Source organism: Aythya ferina (assembly GCF_964211825.1).
Source record: "Aythya ferina genome assembly, chromosome: 16".
Lineage (NCBI taxonomy): Eukaryota > Metazoa > Chordata > Aves > Anseriformes > Anatidae > Aythya > Aythya ferina.
Window position 1 is genome coordinate 5,491,561 of NC_140315.1, and position 27,918 is coordinate 5,519,478.

The following is a 27,918-nucleotide window of genomic DNA, read 5'->3' on the forward strand; positions in this document are numbered from 1 at the left end:
TTACATGAATTTATTGATTGTTGCTTCTAAATGAATCTGAAGCAGTATTAACAGCTTGAATGCTACAGATTTCAAAAAAATGAGCAACAAGTAAAATGCTACATTAAGATGTTCACATGTTACCAAAATGACTGTGGATGTTTAGATAGATTTCAAAGGACAAATTTTTAACAGTCCAGTAGAGAACGTTAATTTAGGAACACAAATGGATCTATGTGCCTAATTGTTATTTCTTAATGTCAGTCAGAGGGTTCACATGGCCACTTCAAATCCTTGAAAAAGGTACCTTTGCTGCTTTGGATTTCAAAACAACGTTCGAGTTCCAGCCCAGGAACAGATGATCTCCAGCCAATAAATCCCTGGGTAGTCTTAGGTACTGGAGGAGATGGATTCACCTAGAATAAAAGTAACATATAGAATTCAATAATTAAAAGATTTTTGATTGTTATTTCTGTCATGTAACATCTTTTCTGCTTGAGTGGATGGAAATGAGAGCTTGTTAAAAATAGTGGTTTTAAATGCAATCCAATGAATTAATATCCTGAACACACACTGACATTAATGGAAAGAAATAATAACTTCAAAATATTGCCTAGTTGAATGCAAGTTTGATTTATCATGCAGAATGATTTATAAGTTAAAAAGTCCTTAGGATAGTTTAGGTCCTATTCTATAGCAAGGCACAGGGGAAGACAGAAGTAAAATGGCCAAATTCCAGTGAAGTAACTTACTTTTATCTACCACTCTTTTTAATAATTCTTTTAGTGCCTCAATTGGTATGTATAACAGGAAATTAAAAAAAAAAAAGTTATTGCTAAGTAATATATGTTAGCATACTTTTATAATATATATATATATAGTTTTGCTCAGTATGTTCCTAAGGGCTTTACTGGATTTACATAATTAGAAGAATTTAAGCTTCAGCTTTAACTTTTTTTCTTACAGAATAATAATAATATTTAAGCTCGTTAACATCTCTAAACAGGAAAAACAGCATTTTACACTTGATGCAATGCATTTGGTAGCAATGCAGCTATGGAATAGTAATTTTGTGGCCAAATGCTAAAGATATTACTGACTAAGCTGGCTTTTTCATCCAGAAGTACTTATCCATCCCACTTTTCTACTTTAAAAGATGGGTAAGCATCAAGTTAATCTGCAACTAATCTTGCTAAAAAGGAAACACACCAAAAGCCAAGAACCTCTGTTCACTGACTGCTGTGCTTACTTTGGCTGAATCTTCCCAATCGGGCATGTTATATCATTTTAGCATCTGGGGACTTAGTAGAGAAATACACAGCAAGAGAACAATGTTTCAGTTCTCTTGCCAGAGTTGCTTCACTTTGTTCTTTGGCCAAGATTAGAAAATGTTTATGATATTTAGGTGGAGCAGTTCCTCTGAAAAGATCATTTTTATGGCCAAATGTGCCACCCACTGAGCTGGATAATGGAGGAAACTATGTCCTACTTACAATCTGGGGGAAGGGACTATGAAGAACCAATTATTAATCTAACCTAGAGAGAACAGATATAATGACTGTTACCATGAAGGTAAATGTGCAGAAAGACACACAGTTCTGAAAAAGGACTTAAGAAACTTCACTCTGAATATGTAGAGGGTGACCTAAATCACACCAAAAAAAAAAAAAAAAAAAAGGATTCTGAGGTGAAATGGAAACTCTGATCCCTGGTTCAGTATGCACCAGGCTACATATGCTACTTTAGCAGCTGATAACTTGTGCATGTGATTTCTAACACACATCATTGTGCAGCAGAAGCAAACCTGACTGACTGAAATTGGATGCTTGAGACAAAACTGAAGAACAAGTAGCACTAATGGCAGAAATGCTGGCATTTAATTTCTCTGTCACACTCAACACTTATTCTTTATTTCAGTTTAATTTTGGTATAAGCTTTTATTACTTGCTCACCTTATCTTGCCACCATTGGAATCCTTTGAAAGAAAGTTCAACAAGTAGGAATTTTCAATCATCTCTTTTCTTTCCTTAATCTTCCAAGTAGAATAACCTTCCTTTTTGTTAGTGTGCTCTGCTTCCCCTTTTATATGTTCCTCTCCCCTTGTCATTGATTTAGCCTCCTATATAGTTATTCAATTCAGTGGTGATTCTTACACTGTATATATATAAATCAAAACAAGGTTCTCATTCCACTAATTTCTAACTGTGAGACAAAACATATATAACTCATACAATATAAAAGCCAATAGTTATGAATTGGCTCATTAGAACTTGACTTCTCCTGGCCAACCTAATTTGTGCCACTGAAGAGGACAGTGGCATCATCTCGGCCAAAAAGAATACTGCCTTACCTTACATAAAGCTAGAAAAATGGCTGCATATTAACCAATAGTTAAAACAGAGACATAAGGTTATGATAAGCCTTGAAGTAAGATATTTGAGCAATGAATGGTCAGCAATCATAAACAGCTCTGTGAACACTCTTCTGTAAGAAGCTGTACAGATGACTGTTCTGTTACTATATGCCACAAAGGAGAGTACGAGGGAGGGGCTTTACAGAAAGATTACATACAGTGAAAGCTCTGTGAACTAACAACCATATTCAAAGGGCAATTCCTTGTCTTAAATGAATGTTTTTAAAGCGTTGCTTGCGTTGCAAATACAATTTACTCTGACCTTTATTTAAAGGCCCACTGCTACAGGACAACTGATTTTTAGAGCTTGCATAGTTTCTGAAGACAGGTATTGCTGTACTACAATTATAAAATCTAATTTTCTAACCTTAATATATTTTTCCACGGGGGTCACAGGTCGAATCTGCAGATGTTCTGGAAGCTGTATCTTGGGCTTTGTTTTTTCTTTCTTTTCATCTTCAATCAACTGACATAAAAAATATCATAAAAAAAAGAAAAGAAAAAAAAAAAAAGACTGGTATCAATACCATTTTCCTTATTGCAGCATTTGTACACCCTGTTCTTTCCACCTAAAACAGGACTACTTAATGTAGTGCTTTGGAAATCACTGTAATGTACTTTTTGTTTTCAGAATGTGATATAATTCTGAATTTCAGATAACATGCAAGTACTGCTGAGTGATTCCAACTCTCTTGCACCACTGGTGCAAGACAGGCTAGAAAGATATCTTCTGTATCTTATATGACCACAAAACAAAGATTAATAAATGATAACTTGACATGTTCACCAACAGTAACAATGCATAGAGTTTGTCAGTCTTTCAGCTGTAGATCTATTAGCATTGTGTAAAGGTGGTATACGTGACAGACTGTGGTTATCACGGATGGATGTTGAAGCCTAAAGGACCAAATATTTTAAAGGTGTTAACTTGGCTTCCTATAGGAATTTTCAAAAAATCCCAGAACAGTTTAAGTACTTCTAGCTCCATGGTAAGTAAATTTATAGCTTTATTCAAGGGATGCATCAATCCTGTTCTTCAGCAATTAAATATTGTGATTGCAAAGGTAACATTATGTGATACTATATTCTAATATCTAAACATCATCGAGAATAGACATCTCTCCAAATATTTTAGTTTGCTGTAAACTTCTCCACTGAAAATTTAATTAGCTAGAACCTTTTCCCCTTGATTTTTAATCTACCATATGGATAGACAAAGGGGAAATATTTTCCTGTCAGTGTGCATCTAGTACTTGTTAGCACTATTGGGAGTCATGCTTCTCAAGAGAAATATATCAGAATATGTATAGCATATAAATTACCACTTGCCATATTTTGTTCAGGGGAAAGCTGAAACTTTGAAACCATCTTAAAGGTACTGCATTTGTTAACTGTGAACCTAACTTAGGAAAGCATACTCATTACTTTTCTACACTTCTGTGCTCTCATCGTGTTGTGTCCAGATAAATTTGTGTGCAAGTAAATTTCATGTGTTGCTTATATACCATTCAATTTTACCTCTGGAGGTGTTTTCAAGAATCCCCATTTGTGAGACCACTTTTTTGCAGCTTCTAGTTCGCTTTCTATGTATCTTTTCCTGAAATGGAAGAATATTTAAGACTTTGAAAGATACCTTTTAAAAGGTAACAAACAAAATAAACAAACAAACCCAACAACTGTTGTCAAAAAGCACAGCAATGGCATGAATCTTTAGTCCTCTGCCTCAAAATAGCAAGTTATTGTATGTGTTAACAATTCTCTGACTCAGGGATAATGGTAAATATTTTCCATGATGAAATGGAAATGAAAAACTATACATGAAGGTACTTCTTCACAGGTTATATTTACATTGGGAACTGGAGGAGATCACGTTTGTTGTGACACCTTTTTAGAAAGGTGTGAGACATAAACACCGATGTGCTTTCATACACCTGCTACTCCATTTGCTGATGAAACTTCTTGAAACTTTCCCATTTACAATTAAGTGATGTCCCCACCGCACCCCAGCCCTGCTCCCTGGTGCTCACGCTGAGGGGCTGAGGGACGGGGGCAGTGCTGGCTCCCCGGGGTCTGTTAGCACTGCTTCGCCTCTCACACCTGAGGGGATGAAAACCCTTCGGCTTTCTGAGGGTATCAGGGATCTGAGCACACACAGAGTGGGGGACACCCAGCGTTACCACTTCGTGTGAAACACAAATACGAACAAATCCCTGCGCTGGCAGGGCAGAGCTTCCAGAGAGGCTGCCTTGGTGGGACGGGGCAGCAGGGGAGGCCTGGGGCCGTTACCAGCAGTTGTCCGCCGCTACGAAATTGCACGGCTGCGCCCCATCGCTGCGGCGCTGCGCCATGGGGCCGGGCCGTTGGGGCGTCGTCGTGTGGGGCCGGGCCGCGCTCGTGCCGAGGGCGGGCGGGGAAAGCGCGGGCCCGGCGCCGCCTGAGGTGGTTCCGCTCAGCGCGGAAACGTGTTTGAGCTGAGACGATGAAAAGTGTGTGAGGAGGTAGCGTGTGTCCGAGGAAGAAGAGGTGTTTTCTGAACCCGCAGTTCTGCTGAGCTGCTAGGGGGCTTTAAAATCCCAGCAGGGGACTGTGGTCACTAAACCTGTGGTATTTTTAATTGCAATAGATGTGAAAAATGGTTGGAAGGTGTGCCATTTTTTATTCCAAAGAGAATTGGCTTGTTAACATGCCCAACACCTCATCTGTGTGTATGAGGGATACTTTCTGTTTTCTAGGCTTTTAACCTGCTGTTTCTAGTCCTTTGGTGCTCTTGATGTACACCTTGCTACACACATTTGATATTTGGTGGTTCTAGCAGGAAATAGTACTCTTGTACTATTAGTAGTCTTGTACTCTTTACAAATTACATGCTAAAAGTAGAGGATCTAAGAAAGATCCCAGTCCTCTTTATGGGTTATACAAGAAAACCTCCAAAAATATTTACAGCTTGTTAAAAGTTCACTGTGTTCCACTATATTAATATTTTTGGCTCTCTATCAATTTTGGGGGGCTTTTATTTTCTTGCTGTTGCTTTATAAATCATGGTTCTTTGTATGTAGGGGTTTAAATAGTTCCCTGGCCCCTTTATGGGAACGGGTTTGTACTAACGCTGTGAATAGTTAGGGTAACTTACTGACACCAGTGGACAACTATTATCCGTATTATAAAATAACTGCTGAAAGACTTTGAGCTGAGCTCTGTTGTTTATAGGTAGTGTGTTTGAATGCTTAGTTGCTAGTTTTTTTTTTTTTTTTTTTTCCTCTTGTAGAGCAAAATAACTGAACGTCTTAAATACTTGAATATGAGAAGTCTGTAAATACCTTTAGGAGCCATTTTAGACATACCAAGAACTTCTGTTTGAATAAGAGGAAAAAAACAATTTGTAATCCTAAAATAGTAATTAATACTGCTCTTCTGGGTTTCCAAAAATCATTAAACTATCAGCAAATTTAATATTTCACTTACATGCCATTTCTTGACTCTCTAATTGATAATTAGACTAGCAATTAGATCAGCTGGGTGTCCTATCACACCCATAAATGCTTACTCATTGTCCTATTTAATTAACTCCTGCTGCTTAGTCACATTTATCTCAGGAGCTCTCTTATTACAGTCTGGATGGTTTCTGTGAAAATAAGTAATTTGCTAATGAAAGCAATCAAAGTGATAGTTTACTATATGTCAGGATTTAAACTGTAGTAGCATTTGTCAAAAGAGAATGAAACTTATACTAATTATACTAATTTTTCAGATGGGGTGATGCAAATAAGTGAATTGTTAGCTTTAGGTCTTATCAGGTTCTTATGAGCACAGGGCAACATTAAAACATAGGCAATGTGAACCAAGGAAGTGAAATAGGATTTTAATGAGCTACTAACTATACAGAATGGCTTAGGGATACATGTCCAGTGAGATCCAAAGGCCATTTGCTGAAAGTCTGGGTCTTGTAGTTAAATACAGCAGTGTTTGTCAACATGTGGCAAATGGTGAAGCAGATAATAAATCACTGAAGATCCGTGTTTAAATAGAATCAAGTCTAAAGACTTGGTGCCTTGTCTAAAGGCAAGCAATATTTGGATCTTCTAAGAACTAATGTGGCTATAATGCTAAATCCTAAGGCCATAAATGCTAAAATCCTCCTCCTACTGCTTATTCCGCTTCCAGTTAGAAACTACCCAGTTATTCAGGTACTCAGTAGTGCTGCTGTTGATCAAGTGAATCTTCAAGAACTTACAACTTGTATGTAACACAAAAGTAGCAGATTGGCCTCTTGAATTTTAGATATTCTTTCACCTGTCATAAGACACCACCCCACTGCTGTGGAATTCGTGTGTTTTGTTTTTGTTTTTTACAGACCCTTCATTCCCTTCTCACTGCAGGTGTGTGCTGTGTGTTGATAATGATGCAGCTTTGGCATGGCTGATACAAGTACAGGTGGTGCTGACTTGTGAAATATGTTAGAGAACCAAATAGACCCTGCAGTAAGAGAAGATCAGATTGCTGATATAATCTGTTATCAAGCAGTTGAGCTTCCGCAATCAAAACAATAGATAGAATGGGGACAGGAGGAGTGATAAATGAGCTGAAATGAATAGTTGAGTTAGGTGGACATCTTAAAACTAGGATGGTGGCTTTCCTGATGTCATTCATAGTCTTCAAGATGAATTAATTTCTGTTTTCTGGGAATTTTGTGTGCCTACCCTGACATGAAAATGTTAAGGCTTTTCATATCACTTGTTCATAGAGAAATGTCCAAATTAACGTACAATAACTTTTTGTGCTAATCTGGGAAATTGCTTGGAAGGAACAAAGTTCTCCTTCAGGCTCTATGCAAGTATCTGCAAGTGTTGTTCATGAGCATCTCAACTTCCACTGAATGAGCAGAGGTTGATGATTCCAGATTATACTTGTGCTCAAGTGCTATAGATGCAGGTATAAGGTACATCATGCTTGACAGTACTCTAACCAAGCTGTTTTGTAACTTTTATGAAGCCAAACCTAGGTCATGTCCCCAGTTCGAGCATCATGTTATCAACTGCACAGATTTTATTGCACTTGACTATTCTTGCCAGTAGAGATAAGAGTCCTCTGCCTTTCATCAGAGAATGGGTAGGAAAATTAAAAAAAGAAAAACTTTATTTTTTGTTGTAAATGGTGTTTTGAGTATTTTTATATTTGCTGCTACTAAGCCCATAAACATAAATTATTATTTTAAATTATCCAGCACAGAATAGAATTAGATCTAAATCCTTGATCTCTTTACTAAGAGTTCTGCATTGTTCAGGTTGGAAGTATACCAGGAAAAAAAAAGTTCAGCTGAGAATCCTCTCAGAGATGTTTGGGATGGTGTAAAAAATCCATTGCTATTTCTCTATTTTGCTCCCCCGTATACGTGCAAGGAGAGTGCAGACAAAGGTGGCTTGGGAAACAGCAGCACGTAATGTGGTTTGGCAGGACAGTCCCTGAGGAACTCACCTGCTTGGCTCAGCTTAGAGGAGGTTTTAGCAATGTAAGGACTGCCTGAACTTCTGGTAGGCCCAGGCCTGTACCAACATAAACCTGCCTGGGAGATTCTTTCAATGCTGTCCTCTCCTCATGTTGTAACAGTGTGCTTCGTCAGCAGCAGCAACTGCCACAGTGCATGGGAAAGCAAAAATATAAATGATAAAGTAGGGCTCTTTTCCCCCTTTATGTTCTGAAAGCTTACAAGATGAGAAGTACTCATCAGTAAATGAACCTTTGAATAGTGTACTTGTTTTCTGAACACGTTTCAAACTTGCAACTGTAAAGATCGAGTATAACAGAAGTATGTTTCTTATGAGGAGATGGGCATTATAGATGTAATTCTGCTTGGAAACAGCTGCAGCACAGGGGGCTTGGCAACTTCTATTGTATTGTGTCCTGCTGGCATAGATGTTGCTGTTGTGTTCTATCTGAGATGTTCCAACACTGCAATGTTATGCACGTGTGATGGAAGGCACGTGTTCATGATTTAGGAATTGGCTCAGGGCTGTGCCACTATCTTGTGTGTGACCAACAAGACCCATGCACTCCTGATGTGATGTGACTGTTGCTGTACATCTGGCAGCTCTGCGGGGGCAACTGTCAGTGCTCTGACTTGGCTGCTTGGCTGGAAAGTGCAAATACTCTACGCAGATGGGAGATAAAGCAGTGAGGGAAAGGAGAATGCTAATGTCCCTAAGGAAACCCACAGTGGTGTATACCAGTCCATGTTCTCTGGTTTTATTTCTGCAGGCTTGCACTTCACACTATAAGCACTACCATTTTTGCATTTAAGAACCTGAAAAACATTTTCTTCTTCCAGGTACACACTAACCATCGATGCTTCTCTACTCTGAAGTGAAACCTCTGCAAATGAAGATGTTAGAAGCATATGTATATCTATGCTTATGCTCTTCCATTGAAAATGCTTACCAAAAAAATCAATTAGCACTTTTGGGCAGTTCTGTACTTGTTGCCCCATGATACCATTTGCAATACTAAGTGTGGAAGCCTAACAGAGGAGTCTGTAGAAATAACTTATGTCTTTTGCTAATATTTCTAAGTATTTCAGGTGTAGGAAGCTTGAGTGGTAAACTGCTTGTTAAGATTACTGTGATTTCTTTTAAACCAAATGCTATTGACGCGATGGCTTCTGGCTTCACTCCAAAACCAAAACAAACAAAGAAAATAAACACACCAAAAAACAAACCCCAAATGAAAACAAGCAAACCCTTCTAAAGTGTGTACCATCAAGAATACGTTAATTGTAGTTCTTGCTTTACCATTTGAGAGGAATCCACGGCTGGGTTAGAACGGCTGGGTATTTTGTAGCCAAATTTAGAATGGTCAAGATCATGTTGTGGCTGTAATTATCTAACGACTTTTGAACAGTGTCTGGTGTCTCTATTTTCCCAGTAAAATGTTTTCTTTTCCGTCTATAAAATGTCACATTTACAGCTTTATGCAGATCTCTGTGCTTGAAAGGGATGAACTATCTTTACTGAATGTAGATACTTGTCAATAATTCCTCAGTTTCTGTTTTTGAAAAGATTCATTGTTTTCTGGTTCAAAATAAAGGTTTGCATGAGATACCTTTCTGTTATCTTGGATGGAAACACCTTTATACCGTAGTTGGTGAAGTAAGTGTACACGCTCCCCAAATAAAAATATTTCCACTAGTGACTTGGGGGGCTTTGTCATTTTCAAATTGAAGGACCTATTTGCATTAAAATTCCTTCTTCATAGGCATTGCTCCTGAGCACTGCTCCACAGCTCCAATTGCAAGGGGCTTGCAGGATGCTGCCTGATTGCAGATTCAAAGATGGGGAACAAGACCACCACTTCCAGTCTCCTCACTGTAAACAGTTCTTGCAAATGCCCATGTGCAACATGTACCAGACTTCTCCCCCATTACATGCTGGGGTACCTAGGCATATAACATGAATTAAAGGTTAAGTAAAAAAGACATAATTCAGAATTTTGTTGCATTCTATAAACTGAAATCAAACTCTTAATGGTCTTTGAAAGTATTTTTTTTCTCAATACAGTGCATGTTTCAAATCAGAAGAGCTGCCTTTTTTCTTTTTGCATGAAAGGCAGGGGGTCTAGGACATTTTAATAGCTTTCATATTCTACTCTGCAAATATATTATTGCAGCACAATAGTTTCTTTGCATGAGAATTGCTTAAATGATTCAAAATGGATTGAAAAATATATTTCAAGTTTTAATTTTATGCACAGAACATTAATGAGCAGTGCCCCTTAGAGACTTGCTGTCAGTTTAACATATTCACAATAATCTCAACACAGATGTTATTCCATCTAAATCCTTTTAGAGAGAAGAAACTAGTAATTTTTCCTTGGAGAACATCAGAAAATATATTATTGTTGAAATTACATTTTGATCCCAGAATGCTATGTAAAATATCATTGCTAGGAAGAATAAGTAGCACATTGTTTCTGAAGTAATATGCACGTAAAACTTCTTTGAGCCTTTTCTAAATTTTAGAATAAGTGAAATGTTGTTAGTCCCATGCAATTTTGCTTCCCTTGAGGGTGATTGTAGGTGATAATGGCTATGAGCATCTCATTGTGCTCTAATTTATGAGGGTATTTGGTTTTAGTTCAGATTTCTCTATTTGCAGCTATAATGTGATAAAGTTATTGCCTCTATTAGATGCATTTTTTCTGCTCTTCATCTGAGCACATGCATTAAAATACTTGCTAGGAAGAAAATATATACTTAGAACAACCTTTTTCTTGGAAACATTTGAAGTACACTTTCTGCTTTGTGTTCTTCAGTGTGCCATTGTTTTGCTTTTTGGTACACTTATGTTGTACTCTGGTTTTGTGTATCTTGAAATATCTTTATATATATATATATAAAAATTAGATTGGTCTTACTAGAGTATATGGCAGGTGAGTGTTCTAAGAATTCTTCCAGAACTGCATAAATACAAGAATAATTCTTAGAGTTGTTGATACTGGAGTGCATACTACATTAGTTATATGCAAAGATAGTTGCTTAGAGTAAGTTCTCATTAGATTTCACAGAACTTTCACAGAACTCTTGTGGAGGAGGAGGATAAAAGGTAAGAGTGCAGTTTGTCCATTGCAAAAAGCAGGAGAATTGCCAGTTGTAGTCAACACAGCATTCCAGCCTCTTTTTTGGGAAAGACCTGTAGCTCCTGCAGACATTTTGTGGGGGACTACTGACAGTAATAAAAGGTGCAGTTCATGACACATGAAGTAAGACCTCTGTTTCAAAGCTAAGGTCTGTTTTACGAGCCTTGATGCAGAAAATCGTATGGGAGGATGTCTTGCTGAAACTACAATGCAATGGAATACCCTTTATGCAAATGTATTTGTTTTGCAAAAGCAGATAGCTTGATGTGAAATAGCTGTTCATTTCTCCGCTTTGCTGTTAAGAATGCTAAAGGGAAAACAACTGTTAATATGATGATATAAAATAGCTGCAAAACTGTAAGCAAACAAGAGTCTCAGATAAAATCTCAGAGTACAACTGCTAAGTTTAAATAGAATATGTTTTATTTAAAGCTTAAAATTAACCCAAATCCAATTGAAATGTAAAGGTAATTCATATAATCCTACCACTAAATTTTTAAAATTACTAATGCATTTTTTATTGATTGAGCTTGTAAATATAAAATTTTGACATACATTTAAATGTAAATTGAAACTTGTTCTAGATACACAAATATAAAATATTTTATGTTTTTAAAGAACAAGGAATAATGTATTTTCCATACCCTTGTAGCAGATTGTTTTCAGCATGCATTAATGACATTAAAAGTGCACATGACTTGCTTTAGGTTCACTAAATTATAGCAGTTGATAAATTTGCCTTTATTGTTCACACTACTTGATCTTTTGTTTTTATAAATTTTTAAGTGTGTGGTTGTAAATATTTGCACAATATTTGTACATCTTAGATGATGTACAATGAATGAATGAAGAACTCCTGGAAACAGGAAATATTTCTAATCGAATCTGAAGATACTCTTTTCAGAGGGAGTCTATCAAAATTGCAAATTATTACTTTTGATCTAGGTAAAATGATCCAGAAGAGCATGGGTTGAAAATATCAAACTTAACATATTAAACATATGTTTAATTTAAGTCTTGCTTTAAAAGTTGCACTACTTGTTAACTTATTATATGAACTAAAGTTCCTATAGAAATTGGTAGATTAATACAGACTTATTTCTATAGCAAGAAGTCCATTTCTGTGCCAAGAAGTTCTTTTGGGAATATAAACCAAACTGTATTAAAACTCCCTTGGAAAATGGTCCCTGTGGTGAGAGGTCTTGCCAGAGACAAGGGTAATGTCTAGTGCTAAGAAGACACTAAACTTTTTGCACCGTTTTGGTCCTAGATATCAAAAGGTGATTTGCTCTGTGCCTTCCCAGCAGCCCACAGAGGTTTCCCGTCTCGTGGTAAAAATTCATTCTCCCACCAGCAGCCATAACTCCAGCAGCTCTGCATGGTCCACTTGCTGAGGTCTTCCGTGTTTTCCCCTCTAAGCACTGCAGCTATGTCTGCATCTCTCTGCTACTAAGTCTGAAAGGATCCTACTGCTTCTAATAATGGATGGAAGCTTGGAAGGAGAAATGCATGCTCAAAGAGATAACAATTATCCTTTCTTTACTATGTGCTTTTAAGCCTTGCTAGCCAGACCAAATTTAATCTTGTAGCAAAATGTTTCCATGAAAAGCATGGTGATTTTATATATTATTACTCAAGAAAATGAAATTTCCTAAGTATGTGGAAATGGCCACGTATGTCTCAAACAATGCTGCTGTGTTTCTGCATTTTAGAAAGCAGTGGCTGGTTCAACAGTTCTTGCTATCTCTGTACCTTTCTGCCGATGGACAATGTAGACGGGCCTGTCATCTATGGAATGGTCTGTGAAAGATATTTTTTGAAAAGATAATCAATATTAATGTCTGGAAGGCTGTTAGAATAAGCCCCTGCCTGGAGAATGCAATTCAGTTTCTCAATAGAATACAAAGAGAAAGAAATGCATCCTGCAGCAATCTGTTGTGTTTTTTTTTTTTTTTTTTTTTTTATAGTAGCTGTGGGAGGTCATGGGATTTAAAATATTTACACTGTCATACTTAGGAAATCCAATGATCCTAGACATACTTAGTTGCATTCAAAAGACTCAATATTTAGACATATGCTCCATAAGTAATGTTGCCATAGTGAAGAATGATTGTACAGTTACTGTAGTAGAAAAACTAATGCAGAAATCAATTTAGTATTGATATTGGGAAAATACAGGATGTTGATATTGAATTTAGGTTAGGATTTTGCTGTTCTTTGTTTATCCTAAAAGAAGTAACTTCTTTCTTTACAGATTTGGAAAAGGGCTTATTTTTAACAAAAACTTTATTCAAGTTTTGGCAACTTTCTTTGATCAGATTTGCCATTCTTTATGTAAACTGCAACTGAAATATAACCTGGATGGGTTCTTCCATGTAAGGATAATGAATGTTTAACTAGGTACTGTAACAAGATATATGCAGTAAAAAGATAAATGATGAAGCATCTTAATGTAGCTATAAGCTTTGGTCTAATGTATCTTTGACTAAATCAGGTTATGACATAAAATTTAACACACATGTACCCCAATTCAATGAAATGGCTTTTCAGTAACATTTTAAATAATACCCACTCATGCAGGCTTTCACATTAAAGTAATTATGGAAGGGGAATGATAAGAACAGAAAGAAAGTTTACTCTTCCTCTTCATAGTGAAAGCAAATGTGTTTTTCTCCAGAATCTGCCAAGCCTGTGTTTTAATGATTTAACAGATGGAGTTGGCACATGTGAACCTGGAAGATGCATCTGTCTGATTTTTCCAGTCTGAGGATTTTTTAACTGCATTAATAGCACAGACGATGGTAAAATATCACCTCCCCAGGCTGCTTTGCTCTCCTAACACATAATGTCTTTTAAGAAAAAAAGTGATAGGAGACTGGGGTGAAGAAAAGGCCAGAGAAATGAGGATTTGAAAAGTTTAATATTTTCAGTCTTCACTGCATTAGGCTTTTAAGCCTCTCACTTTGATGAATTTTGTGCCTATGGTGTGGAAACAGAAATTCTACCCAGGCAGTTTTATCTGTGATCTCAGGGTTCTGTTAATTACTTGCTCTAAATAAATAAACAACATTTAAATAAGGAGACTGATAACCACTAGCGTTTTTTCCTTTATGATTTAAATGCCTGTGATTTAGTATTGTACTTTGATATTTTTTTTTTCTGTTAATTTTTGCAAAGGTTTTGCTCATGTGTAACTTCAGGTTTAGGAATCTCATTTAATCACTTGCACTGTTCATTCAAGCAGACATGCGAATGCTTAATTGTTTTAACTGTTTGAACGAGGGCCCTAATTTGAATTTCTTGATTTTAGGGTGTAACCCCTAGCATTCACCCAGACTTTCTGCTGAAATCAATGATATGGCTACCTGTGTAAAGAGCATGAAGGCCATGGGTTAAATGCCTCAGTAGTGTGTAGGAGTTGACTGAAATTACAGGCCCTTTATAATGCTTCTGCAGGCATCTTCTAAGGGGAGCATTGTCCAAGGACTGGATCAGGCATCTCATTCGGATAGCACTTCTGTAAGCTGTCCAGCTGGGTACAGTAATGTTACAGCAAGCTCTTGTGAGGATGTGCCTAAACAATGGCACCAAAGATGGTGAAGAACCTGAAGGGCAAGACTTACAAGGAGTAGCTGAGATCCTCGGCTTGTTCAGCCAGAGCAGAGGAGGCTGAGGGGAGGGCTCGTGGCAGCCTGCAGCTTCCTCACAAGGTGGAGTAGAGGAGGAGATGGCACTGGTCTGTGCTCTCTGGTGACCAGTGACAGGACCAAGGGGAATGGCATGGAGCTGCAACAGGGGAAATTCATATTGGATATTAGTAAAAGGTTCTTCACCCAGAGGGTGGTCAGGCTCTGGAACAGGCTGTCCAGGGAAGTGGTCACAGCACCAAGCCAGCTGGGGTTCAAGAAGCATTTGGACAGTGGTCTTAGACTTGTGTTAATTTTTAGGTAGTTTTGTGTGGGACCATGAGTTGGACTCGATTCTTGTGTGTGCCTTCCAACTCAAGATATCCTGTGATTCTATAGGATATGAAAGGACTTCTCATTCTGTTTTCAAACAAAAATGTTGTGATAAAATGTAAATGAAATTAATCTGTAGTGTTCTGTGAACTGTCCTGTACTTGCTTTAACAGCATGTATGTTTTTAGTTCATTTCAACTTTATCTTACAACTTCTGGGAAAGAAGAAAATGTAAAGAGGAACAGCTCTCATTGTTGATGAAATTAGCACAAATATGGCTTTTTGTGTTGATCAAAGCCTGTACATGGGAATTTTGGAATAAAAGGATCCAGGATAAAGCAAAGCTTAATAAGCTAATGTTATGAACTGCATGTTAATGTAATCCTTCACTGGGTTTCTGCTCATTTTCAAACATCATTTTTCTATCACTGGAAAAGAAAACCTATCAAGCTGGATGTTTTCACCTGTTCCAGAAGTTCCAGGTGTTTAATGCTCTGAGTACTGACAGTGACAAAGTACCTCAAAACATTAGTCATTGTTTTTAGACAATGCACACAATGGATTAAAAGGCTTTTGCTTTCAATTGTATTTAGATTAATTGAAAGATGAAAAAATATGTAGTCACGTTATCCTACCATATGCTATACATATATGTATGCAAACTGCAGCAGGTCAAACACCAAGGCTGTCTTCTCTTGTCTTGTCTGGTCCCAGTTAGAAGTAGTTAGCTTGCTGCTTTCTAAGGCTGAAGCCTCAAGCTTTGACATTACAGTCCTTGGGGAGACAATGCTTGCTAAAATGACAGCAACTTTCCCTAAAAGCTTTAGATGAACTTGAGAAATGACAGGTTCTGATTTCTAGGTCATTAAAGCTAGTGGAAAATTTGGCCCTATTTCAACCACTCATCCTATTACTGTTCTGGTGAACAGTAATAAGATTTCAGAATTCTCAGGTAACTAGGTGTCAATATGAAAGTTAGTAAGGAAAAGTACATTTAATTTTCCTGTCCAAAGTCATAGTCAAGGTTTAGAAAAGTTGAGGTTTAGAAAGTGAAGAACTGTCAAAACCAAATATCTGATTTAGCCTCACTGTAAGTTTTTCACAGCAGGAATTTTGGTTGTTGATTTATGGATGTGACATACTTTTTTTTTTTTTCTTTTTTTTTGCCTATCCTGAGAATAAGCAATAATCTTCTGTTCATTAAACAGCACATTGCAGTTTTTATCTTTTATTCTACATCTATGTAGAGGGTTTTATTTTGATGAAAATAGAATTATTCAGCAATGTTCCAATTTAAAGCCCAAAAACGTCAATGAAATGACTGACTTCTGTACGAACTGAGTGAAGTTCTATTATAGTTAGGAAACAAAAAATCATTTTAGAAACATCTGATAAGAGAGGACATTACAGTTTATCTTTCTTGGGGTTCGCACTATAAGAAGCACATAACAGCAGAGACATTGTAGTCCTCATTCAAAAGAGAAGCTATTTGATTATGGGCAAGATTTGAACTCATGAACTCAGAATTTTCTGATATTTAAATTGTATTTAACATGTTTAATATGAAGTGAAGGAAACTCTACATTGCCTTCATTATCCGTGGGCCATGCACTAAGAGGGTGGGGAGGAGTGTTGTGGCTACACCTGCTTTTGGAGACTGGGCACCTGTGTGGTCCAGGTACATGACTTTTTTATTTTTCTTTTTACTTTTTTAATGGTGCATTTTATGAGTCCTGTATTGAGGTCTCATGGGTACTCCAAAGACTGCAGAGAGCAGTAGAAGTGAAGTCACTGGGGAGACTGTTGAAACCTGGATTGTAAGATGAAATGAGGACACGCCTTTCAGTGATTTTTTTTCAGCCTTCAGGTTGGCCTCTAGTATTTTTACACTGTTCAGGTGCTTTGGCTTCATATACCATAGAAAGATTACTGCGTGTTTCTATAGGTTGTGGGATCCTGCCCCCTTATCCACAGTACATCATGGTATCAGTGCAAGACTTAAGCTGTACGCTTTTGCCTAGTTCAAGGCAGAGCAAAAAATTGTTCTCTATCGCTTTCGTTTGTTAAAGTCATTGAACTTGCCTTTCGTACTGTGATTTTGTATTAAGCCTGTCAGCTGGTGGTAACATTCTAACTCACCATCATGCAAAAATACTTCCCTATCTCAGGAACTCTATCCTAAAGCAGAGAGAATGGAGTATCACAGTCACGTTGTCATCATAATTCTGACTTTTGTTATGTATTTCCATGAAATTTGAAGACTAATTTAATCGAGTCACCAATAAGTAACTCAGAACAGAATTAGTGTTTGGAACAGGTAGATCTTCACAATTAAGATGTGAAGTGTTTCAGATGGACCCTTTCAAGCTAATGTTAATTTATTTTAATAGGGCTTTCCTGCATATTCTTGCCAGCAGTATGCTTCATCAACTCTGCTGTATTTTCCCCGTTTAAAATTCAAAAGGTCAGGAACCAGCTACTGCATGTTGAGTGAAGTAGCACACTGGACTGCCTTGGCATCCAGCTTCATCTGATTTTCATAAAATAGAACGTTGCTTTATCACTGGTAACAAACTCCAGCTCTACATGTGTTATTGCCTTTCTGTCTCCAACTTTGTTTTTTGTTCATGTGCTATTTGTGCCATTGGATAAATGGGTACTGGGGCTGCAGTCCTGAATAGGTAAAGTATTGTATGTTACAGAATTTTACAGAATTAATACAGATTACAGATTAATCATTCTATAATAACAATTGCTGAATTTTGATGGTGGCTTCTGAGTTTGGTACAGAATCTTGAACCTTGAATTTGAAGAAGGATATCAAGTGTATTTTCCGTTGAAAAACTAAAGGAAAAATTAAAATGTCAATGAAAAGGATTGCAAAATTATTGAAGATGTTCTAGAGCTTTTGTTGCTGGAGGAAAAGGTCTAGTCATACAGTTGTATGTCAGAAATACATGTACAGTCATGAGGTTCACTTATTGGTGTAATCAAAATTAGATATACAGATAAACACAATTGGATTTACTAGTTGTTCTAATGAGAGATATTACGTCATTGCTTTGTCTATGTACTTAGATGATTATGACTAAAAGAATAATATCAAAAAATGTAGAGTTACATGTATTTCTACTTCCAAAAAGCTGTTTTGAGTAGATGGAGATACCCCACCTGTACTGACTGGTAAAATGTGAACTCCGATCACTTGAGGGAGAAAGTGCTTTATTGTTCTGAAGCTCTATCGTCTGCTTCTTTCCATCTTCCCAGAGTCATCTAGTCTTGATGTCCGAATTGGGACACATTTTTCAGTCGATGTACTTCTTGGGACTGATTCTGGATTTTCTGCTCTGTTGTATAATTTATATGCCCAATTTTGCACATCTAAAAATTAGATATGTAGATGAAGTGAACTTTCAGTTCATTCCACTTGCTGTGGACAATCAAACATCATAGGATTTGCCACCCTTTGGTGGTACCTGTTTCTTTTGACAATGAGAGCTTAGACAATCAGCTTCAGATAGATTAGGAACTTCTGGTTGATGTTGTGTGTGATTAGCCTTACTTTTTCTATCATGTAAAATTATAAGTAGGAGGGTTTATTAATGCTTTTGCATGGTTTTAAAAAAGATTTGAGACAGTGCAGATTCAAACACATGTATTTCAATAGTCTTATTCTTATTTATGCAGAATGAGGCTCTTCATTTTTTAGTGAATTAGGGAAGAGTACTGAGAAACTTGTCTTCAGAAACATTAGAGTCCCGGAAAGAAGAAGATGCCAATTTTCTGCAAACACAGGACATTGAAAATATCATTGCATTAACCATAGCAAATATCACTAGAACTATTTGTTTTGTTAATGCCCTTTTGTATTTTAACAAATGGCTGTAATAATTTTCTTCACAGTTTTAAGGTTTGATTAATCAGTTCATTGTGTTCTTTCTTCAGAAGAAAACGTGTTTCTGATATCTCTTGGCATGAGCGACATATGGGTTCAAGCTGAAATGATGGAGCATCCATTCACTTAACAAAACAAAAATATGCCTTGGCACTCTGCTCTTCTCTGCTACTATTCCAGCCAAATTTCAATTGAAAGAGCGATGTGGGTTATTTTGTCATTGACTATGGCAACAGTATTTCATCTGGATGAGATTCTTCATGAAGTGTGGCACACAGAGTACCAGCAACAATTAGAAAGATGATATTTCTCTTGCAGTGCTCTCTACTGCCAACGTTTTTAATATTGCAGGTCAAGACACCAATAAGTAGAAAAGGTTGGTGGAAATACCCGAAAACGTTCAAAAACAAAAACCCTACCACCTACCTATATTGAATGAGTTCTTTATGTCCTTTCTCTGTTTTTCTTCTTTCAAGTTTTCTGGTTGTTATTTTTCTTTTTAAAAAATCAAAAATCTGTGTTTTTTTGTTTGTTTTTGTTTGTTTTTGTTTTTAAATCATCTTTCAAAAATTTCTGCTGTAGACGTTTATCTGGTTGAGCTTGTGCAGCACCCATTCTATTCTAGTTCTTAAATGTAGAGATAACAATTTGTCTGCCTCATGAAACCAATAAGTAACTAGGGAAAAGAAAAAAAAAATCAAAGATATTATTTCCTTAAAGACTTTTGCCCAAGTGGTCCTCATAAAAATAGGTAAAGTCCTCTGAAAGACTATTTAATACGTGTTCCATTTTTTGTCGTATCTGATAAGGCACTAAGTGTTTGCTAAAAGTTCCCCTCTTTAGAGTGCAAATTTCATTGGAAAAATGCTTTTCCATCTTATGTACACCAAGACAAAAACTTCATAAGAATCAGAAGTCATGAGAGCAGAGCTGAGCCTGGGTCAGGGCATGGTTCGTCTTTACAAGTGTGAAGGCTTACAGTAGACACCTGCAGCTCAGTTGTCATTTTGGGCTCCTTATTTTAGTCTTTGGAGAAAGACAGGCACTTCTAGGGCCTGGCTTCCTTAATTTAGATGAAGTCAGAAATTCAAGATAGGTGAGGTGAGTCATGTCCCAGAAGTGCCTGTCTTTGCTGACAATAAAGCAAGTGAAGATAATATTAGACCAGTTGTAGCTTTCTAATGTATAACTGAGATGAATTCCACCCTTCAGAGAAAAGAGATTTTCCACTATCGAGGGATGTTTTCATTTAAAAATGTTAACTGCATCATGCAAATGAAGTATAGATTGTGCATGTTTTATATCCAAGCTAAGAAAGATGGAGTTAAAAATTGCATCGAATGCAGGCAGCTGCCTAATAACTCCAACTAACGTGTCATGTTTGGAACGTACAAACATGACAGGTGAACACGTGCAAGCCATTGTACTCAGTGCCATTAACTCCTAGAGGATAAACGGAATTTAATATTGAATGTACCAATAAGAAAAAAATCCTGCGGATATTTTTATATCTACCATCTCGATTATTGTTAGTACTGACTACCAAAGCTGCTCTGCATGTTTTTTCCCCTACCTGTCTCCTGTAAAAAGAGAGGTTTCACTGGAAATTTTAAGAAACATCTGAGAGATCGTGATTCTGTGTCAGTGTATTTGTTGTATCAGTTGGTGGTGGTTGTTGTTGAGAAACTGTTTGTACTCAAGCATGGAGTTGGACTTTTTTTTTAGTAATCTGGTTTTTTTTTTTTTTTTTTTTTTTTTTTCCCAAGGAATAGAACAGTTTGTGTAGAAAAAGAAAAGGTTAGTCAGTATGATTTTATAATCCTCCAGTTATTTAACAAACCAATTAGAATGATGACTTGGCAAAACCAACTTTAAAGTGAATTAAAACTATGCCCCAGATATAGCCCATGCTTATACAATTATTTTTTTTAAAGAGTTTACATCAGCTTTAAACTAATCTATGATTCGAGAATTAAAATGTAAGAAGTAATAAAAATTGTTGAAACAGAAAAGATCAGAAAAGAACAATAGTCCTAGATGAATTTTCTTCCTTTCTTCAGCTTCAAATTTATGATAGAATTAGGCTTAATTTAGTTTCTCAGACAGCAATTCCTCATTGTAATTTAGAAAGAAAAGAACATGCCGAAAAAGAAGCAAGCATTCTCTATTTGCCATCTAAGTTTATCTGGAAATAATGAGTATACACTTTGAAAGGTTTATGTTCTGTTCTGTGTTGTGTCTACAGTGGGAATTTAGAGCATGCTAGGTGAAAAAATTATGCTGACCAGACCCTTAACTTCTCAGTCTTGTGCTTTTTATTTTCCAGTGACCGAACATGTCTACAAGGAAGCTTATTTCATGCCAAAAGTAAAGTTGCCTCACACTTGATGCAGCTTGGGTTAATGTGTTTTGTAGAAAAGCAAACACTTTTACAATTTTAACATTTCAAATTAGCTTTGAAAATGTGCTTGCAAACTAGGAAAGTAAAATTATAAAGCTGAGCAGTTGGTTACAAAAATTCTTCCAAATGTTCCTTTGCTGTTTGTCACTAGTCCCCACTAAATTGTGAAAAATTAGAAGGTGCTGATTATTAAAGGCACAAGACATTTTATTTCAAGGTTTCTTTTGCTTGGGATTTCTTACTATCACATCTGTGTTTTGAGTGGAAGAGTTATTTTGCGTCTAGATCCCATGCGTCTAGTTCAGGGAATTTGAGACCTCTCTGAGCCTAGATCGGGAATTGTGTACTCTGAATAAATTAAGGCTTTGTTTTTCTTCTAGAGAGAGAGATGGTATAACAATACCTCCTTACTTCCATACTATTTCTCTGGTATCCTCTTGGATACTGACAACAGAAACTGCATCTCATTCTGTGTTATATAAAATCTAGGAGACAAGGAACGTGGTTTCACTGGGGACATATAGGTGTTACTGTATATACTAATAACAATTAACAACAAACCAGGCTCTTTATTTCCAAATCCTCACTCTCCCTACAACTGTAATATTTAATAGCTTAGTGTTCTAACAGCTAGATTATAGTGAGGTACTTCAAATGTGAGAACTCTGAACATTAATCTGGAAGGTTCAGACTGACAGCTGGTGGTTTATGAGATGCTCAGTAGCAGCGAGGCCGCACTGTAAAGAACAAAAGGGAGATTGTAAGATCTTGTCTGATCCATAGATACAAAGGAAACTGCAAGGAATGGTGTATTTTGAGCTTGAGTTTTGTCTTACCTTTATCTTTAAAGAAAATAATTAACAAAGAAAAGACCAGTAGAATCATACTTTCTAATGTTTCAGGTACTCTGCTGTTCATATTTAGAAGGATTTTACAAGTATACTAGTCACTAAAAGGTTTGTGCAGATTAAAAACCAAACCAAAACAAAAAACAATACTATTTGAATGCAGGTGCTAGGGGAGAAATACACCCCTAATGCTGCTCAATGAAATTTATTTTTCATTAAGATTTTGAGGCAGAATCCTAACTTGTTACCTTCCACTCTCTGACCAGCATCTTGTTTGTTAATATGGCTGTGTACAAAATGAAATTGTAACTGCACCAATATTAAGGCTCAGTGCATTGTCAACTCAAATGAATAGTCTTTTTATTCCTTTCTACTCTGTGCCTTTGCTTAAATAGAATTTAAAGACAAGTATTGCTATTATTAGTATTGCATGTCTTGTAATGCAGCTAAGTACAGACCACTATTAGACTGTGCTGCTTGCTTTAGAAACAGGAGACAAGTTTTAGTTGCTTACAAAATCAAACAGAGCTTTCTTACTTCCTCCTGACAGCCAAATTAATTTTGGTCCTCCGTATGGGGTGTTTTATGATAAAAAGAAGACAGAACAGATAAAGCATTATATTGTCTCTGTAAAGTAACTGGTGACTGAATGCAAAAAGATTAACCTCTGTGATCAGAATAGCCTGTTGCGTGTTCAGGTGTCTTGAAAACTGAATGGACAAGCAAAGGTTCTGACTCCTCAGCTGGTGTTTATCAGGAGAGTGCTATTGCTGTTGTAGGAAGGATTGTGATTTGCACTGAATAATGTTATGGTGTTTTCTCTGAGCATTTCTGCTGATCATTACTGCTACTGGCTGCATAGGCTAGATTAAACCATTAGCAGAAAGGATGAAATATTTAAAAGGGAGGGAAATCAAATTTCAATCAAATTGTCCTTGGTTGCAATTTCTGTGGGCTTCAGTGATTGTTAACCTTACTAAGAACAAAGCCAAGTACATTCACTGAGAGAGGAATGAAGCTTAACTACACTGTCCACTTTTGATCTAATTTTTCTCCTTCCATTTCTTTTTTCACAGGTAAAATGAAATGACAAAATGAAATTAAAAGAAAAATATAGCTGTCATTAAATGTCTCTCCTTTCAAACCTTAAGAACCTGCATGTTTCATACTGGTCACAAATAGCTCAGCCAGTGCTCTGCTTTATTTAAAATTATGGAAGAAAAATCACATGCTAGAGGTTGGTGTTGCTGGTGTAGAGTGTGAGATAGTGAGGAGGTACCCAAACGAACCAAGTCTGCCAGGTTTTGCAACTGCAGTTGCTTTTACCCCATTTTAAAATTTCAAAGGATACATTACCTGTTGTCTTTAGAGAGCCTGTGGTTTTAAATAAAGTATTTTAGTGTTAGGAAATTATCACCTTTTTTTTTTCTGTTACTATATATTAATTACATTAAGTCTAATGTCCTAAGTAAACTCATGGACAAAAATGAAAATAAACTTCTTGTCAGAGAAACTCCTGTACTTTGAGGAGAATACACAGTGGGGCAGAGATCACAATCATTTCTCTCTCTTCTTTCTTTCTCTCTCTCTCTTCTTTCTTTCTCTCTCTCTCTCTCTCTTTTTTTTTTTTTTTTAAACTATTGACACAACTGATTCACCTTTCAGAGTGTGGTATTTACTACCCTTTCATAATGATTACATTCCATGGGATGATTTCCAAGTACAGTAGCTCTTACAATAATATCTATAACATTCCTTGAGACAAGAAATAATAACAACCCTATGGCTTAGGATTCTTCATGTAATATGGCCAGCCTGTACTGAAACAAAAACAACCCCCCCCAAAAAAAACAAAAAACACAACAAAACAAAAATAAAATTATTGTAACCTCTTTTAAACATACAGTTAGAAATATCAAATCAGGTGTTGCTTTTTTGATGGCCAGTTAACTACCCCAGGCTTCGCACATGAAGCAATTGCATTTGAGTAACCTAGATATCTAAAGCTGAATACATTGTGTAAACTGATACTGATTCGTCCACGATAGGCATTTTAAGCTCAAACAGAACATAAGGATCGTCAGGTCTGGACTTGAATCTTCATGATCATTCATTTCAGTATAGGGTTTGCATTTCTTAAATAATGACCCCACAGCAGCTAGCTCCAGCTCAGAGATGTTTGTTGTCTGATTTGGTGGAGTGGTCCAGTAATGAGGACATTGCTTGCTAATCCTGAGAATGCCAGTTTGCTGTCGTAGGAAATGTGGTTTTATTTTTAATAGTGTGCTAGCTATAGCAGAAAACTATTGTTTGTGATGGTTTTGAGAATGCAAGATATCAATATTTGTAAAAGTATATTAAATTGCAGGCACTGTGACCAGAAAAATCCTTGTGTCAGCTTACATAAACTGCTAGTGGAAGAATATGAGAATACTGACTCAATCTATGAAGTCTTTCATCAATAATTTGAATAAGATTTGTCTTTCACTATAGTCAACAAACAAAAGAAAATAATCAGCTAATAGAAGCTTTTAGAAATAAAGTACGAGTGATGTAAGAGAAATGAACAACTCGTTCATCATGACAATGTTGGCTGCCATCTCTGTAGCGCTAAACACTCTGCGAGAAGACAAATACTCTCCGCAGCACAAAGTGTGACTGAGTGCCTTTAAGGCATAGAAAGTGCTAAATGACCTTTCAGCACTTTAATCACTTGACTGGGTTGAAAAATTTTAATGAAGGTCAGACAACTGGAAAAATATCATAGATGATAGTGTAAGTGGCAGATTCTTGACTGCTATGTGCTCTGTCTGATAGTTGGTTTTTTTTTTTTTTTTTTGAAAAAATGTTCTTTGTAAGGAGTGTCTTTTTTTCTTTAACTTTTTTTTTTTTTTTTTTTTTTTTTTCCCAAATAGCAGATAGTACATTAGCACAGTGATAGTAACAGTATCCTAATGAACTACCTGGTGCTAGGTGGTAAAGATTGGTGATTCTTTAAAGCAGTGTTAGGCGTAAAAAAAAAAAAAAAAAAAAAAAAAAAAAAGAATTTAAAGACCTTCTTGGTGTTAATTGTTTTTATTATTTTAATTGTTAATTAAATTGTTAAACAATTGTTATTTGTTTTTATTATTATCTGTTTGAATGCCTTTAATCCTGTTCCCACTATATAAAATAAGTCATTGGTATAACTACAAGTGATTCTGAAGGCTAATCATGGCCTTTATAATCTGGGCCAGAGAAAATAGTCAGTTTGGCTGTATGCTGCTTTCTGAAAATGTAATGACTTTGTTGGATTCCCATCATGAAGTAATGTCAGGAAGTGTAATCCAGCTACATCTAGACCTTCCCCAGAGGTTGCTTATCCCTACACAATGTGTTTTAATTAATGACAATTGGGAGTCTCCTGGGCAATTTTTTGTGGGCATGAATCAGGTGATTCTGTGGTCTGTACTTAAAAATAAGAATGTAGAAAAACAAAACAAAAGGCAAATAGCTGAGATGAAAGACTGAGCTTTCCTAAGAGGTTGGGATGAAGCTCTATTAGGCAGGTGACCTTTTGAAGACAGGCTTGGAAGGAGAGTAGAGCTTAGAGGTTTAGGCTTGACTTCTAAGTGGAGTGGTTGAGTGTAACCCTAAAGGAAGCGAGCAAGCTTCCTGGATATTTTGGACTGAAGAAAGCATGAGTTACATTGAAATTATGTTAACAGTTTTATTTGGGAAGCTTAGCTGGACCTGAAGACCTTTGCCCTCTCATCCTTAACTGTAAAATTTGAATGCAAGTTTATTCAACTGGGACATGATTGGTTTCAGTTCAATTTTTTTTTTTTTTCTTTAGTTGGTTTGTATTTTTAAATACAGAAAAACATGGAATTGTCCACTACTGCCAAGAAGATGATAACCAAGAGTAAAAGATGAATCACAAATTAAATATTTGTGAGCAATGGATCCAAGGCAAGATGATAATCAGTTTTCAGAGATGATTGACCTGGTTTTGTGCAGCTCTACAACTAGAAATATTGGAGATCATAGTGCTGAGATTACACTAATTTTATCTGTTGGTATACCCTTCTGGCTCTGCCTTGCATGGACATACTGGCATGGGTCAGTGTTGGTAACTTCTGAATTTTGCAGTTCTCTGGAACAGGTGTGCCTGTACTTTGCTTATGGGAGCCATTATTTTTTGATATTGTGGGGTTCCAGTTTACATTTACATTATCTCATTTCACAAGACTACATTTACATATACTTTATGACTCCTTATGCTGTAACCGGAGAGTTGCTTTATTATTCCTTTTCTAATTGGTACAATGAAAGCAGTCTGTAGAAGCATTAATATTAAACATCAGAAGACAGTTTTCTAAGTAGAGCATGCCTGCATCTGATGAGCCATGCAAGAGAGTTGCAGAGAAATAGGTCTATGCTGGCATTAAAAAATAAAAACATCCCGCCTTATTTGAACAGAAAGACAAATGAAACATTTGCATCCTTGGTAATTTGGATGCTGGCAAAGCAGCCTTGTTTGTCAGTCCTTTGACTTCAGACACTGTCATATAATTTTCACTCAGAAGAATACGTACCAAAGAAAAAGGAAGGCAAAGTATGTTTATTATTTCTTTACATGTTCAGCAGGAAGCCAGTGATTTGTTATTCAGACACATCACATTGTTATGCTACGCGATGCAATACCACGAAGTGATAGGTCTTGAAAGATGAAAATGTGTCTCTGTGGGACAATCACTCTCAGGGTGTTCATCTCTCAGTTTGCATGCGTGCTCTTACTTTTTACAGATCAAATATGAACATAAACAGTAGGAGGCTTGTTCCTAAGATGAAATATGTAGTCATAGTGTCCTTAATATTTGTGTTCCTCAGCATTGACTGAATATTGCTGTATGACACTGGGCTTCAGAGGAGCTTGGGTAAATGTTGCCGTCAGCTTCTGTTTTGTAAATTCATTCTTTTTGCTTCACTTCTTTTCCACATCAAATATAACATTATAGAAATGAAACTGTGTTGGTTCCTGGATTCAAGCTTGGTTAGAAGCCATGTAGTGGACAGGTGTAAATCTTATGTTTTCTACTCTGCTAACAGGCTGGTATCAACATACTGTTAAGTCATTATTGTGATGTTTTTGTATACTTGATTTTTTTCTCAAATCTTAACTTCTTGAATTCGTGTGACTGTATGGTAGTTTTAGTTTCCATTCCAATCTGTTTCTATCCATTATGCCTTCTGAGAAAAACTGAAACTCTGAGAACAAATAGAGAAACTTTTTTTTAATAAAATAAAAATAAAAACTGTTGATTGTGCTAACCATCATGTCTTCTAAATATGTGCAAAATCCTAAAATCTCACTGTTTTGTGTATCAAGTTCTTCAGATTCAGAAAGAACTTGTTGAATGAAATTCAGCCTGGAGCAGACATCGTGCAGAATGTTTCTGTACCAGCACAAGTACTTGAACAAACATGCAAATGAGCAGAGACCTTTAGTTAGCTGTCTCCACAAGGGTGAATTTTACCTAGACTGTGTGTTATCCCAGAAGGTAGAAACAGCTGCTGTTTTTGTGTCATAAAATAGAAAGTAACTTCAGGGACTCAAAGTCACTGAAGACCCAGAAATGGAAAAAGGACAGATGAGGGAATGGCAGATTGCTACAAATCACAGTCTCTGGTTAATGTCTTCTGGGCTGTTTAAACAATTTTACAATTTTTACTAAATACAAACTCCCTGTTCTTCATTGATGAGAACAGCATGTATTTTATTTTTATGCCCAGATCTCACTGAAAGCCAGTGCCAC

The 27,918-nt window shown here is 36.5% G+C and overlaps 1 protein-coding gene across 2 annotated transcripts in view; it reads right to left on the reverse strand.

The window, feature by feature from the left end:
• CIMIP1 (ciliary microtubule inner protein 1) overlaps positions 1 to 27,918 on the reverse strand; it is a 43,587-nt gene continuing 15,669 nt past the window's right edge. The window contains exons 1-4 of one of the 2 annotated variants that reach the window (XM_084538581.1): positions 4,241 to 4,640; positions 3,911 to 3,989; positions 2,760 to 2,858; positions 1 to 395 (exon numbers count right to left, since the gene is read on the reverse strand). In XM_084538581.1, coding sequence (XP_084394707.1) covers positions 240 to 395; positions 2,760 to 2,858; positions 3,911 to 3,989; positions 4,241 to 4,299 — 393 coding nt within the window. In that variant the 5' untranslated portion in view covers positions 4,300 to 4,640 and the 3' untranslated portion in view covers positions 1 to 239. Of the gene's footprint in view, positions 396 to 2,759; positions 2,859 to 3,910; positions 3,990 to 4,240; positions 4,641 to 27,918 lie in introns of those variants that run through there. The other variant, XM_084538582.1, reaches the window with a different exon arrangement.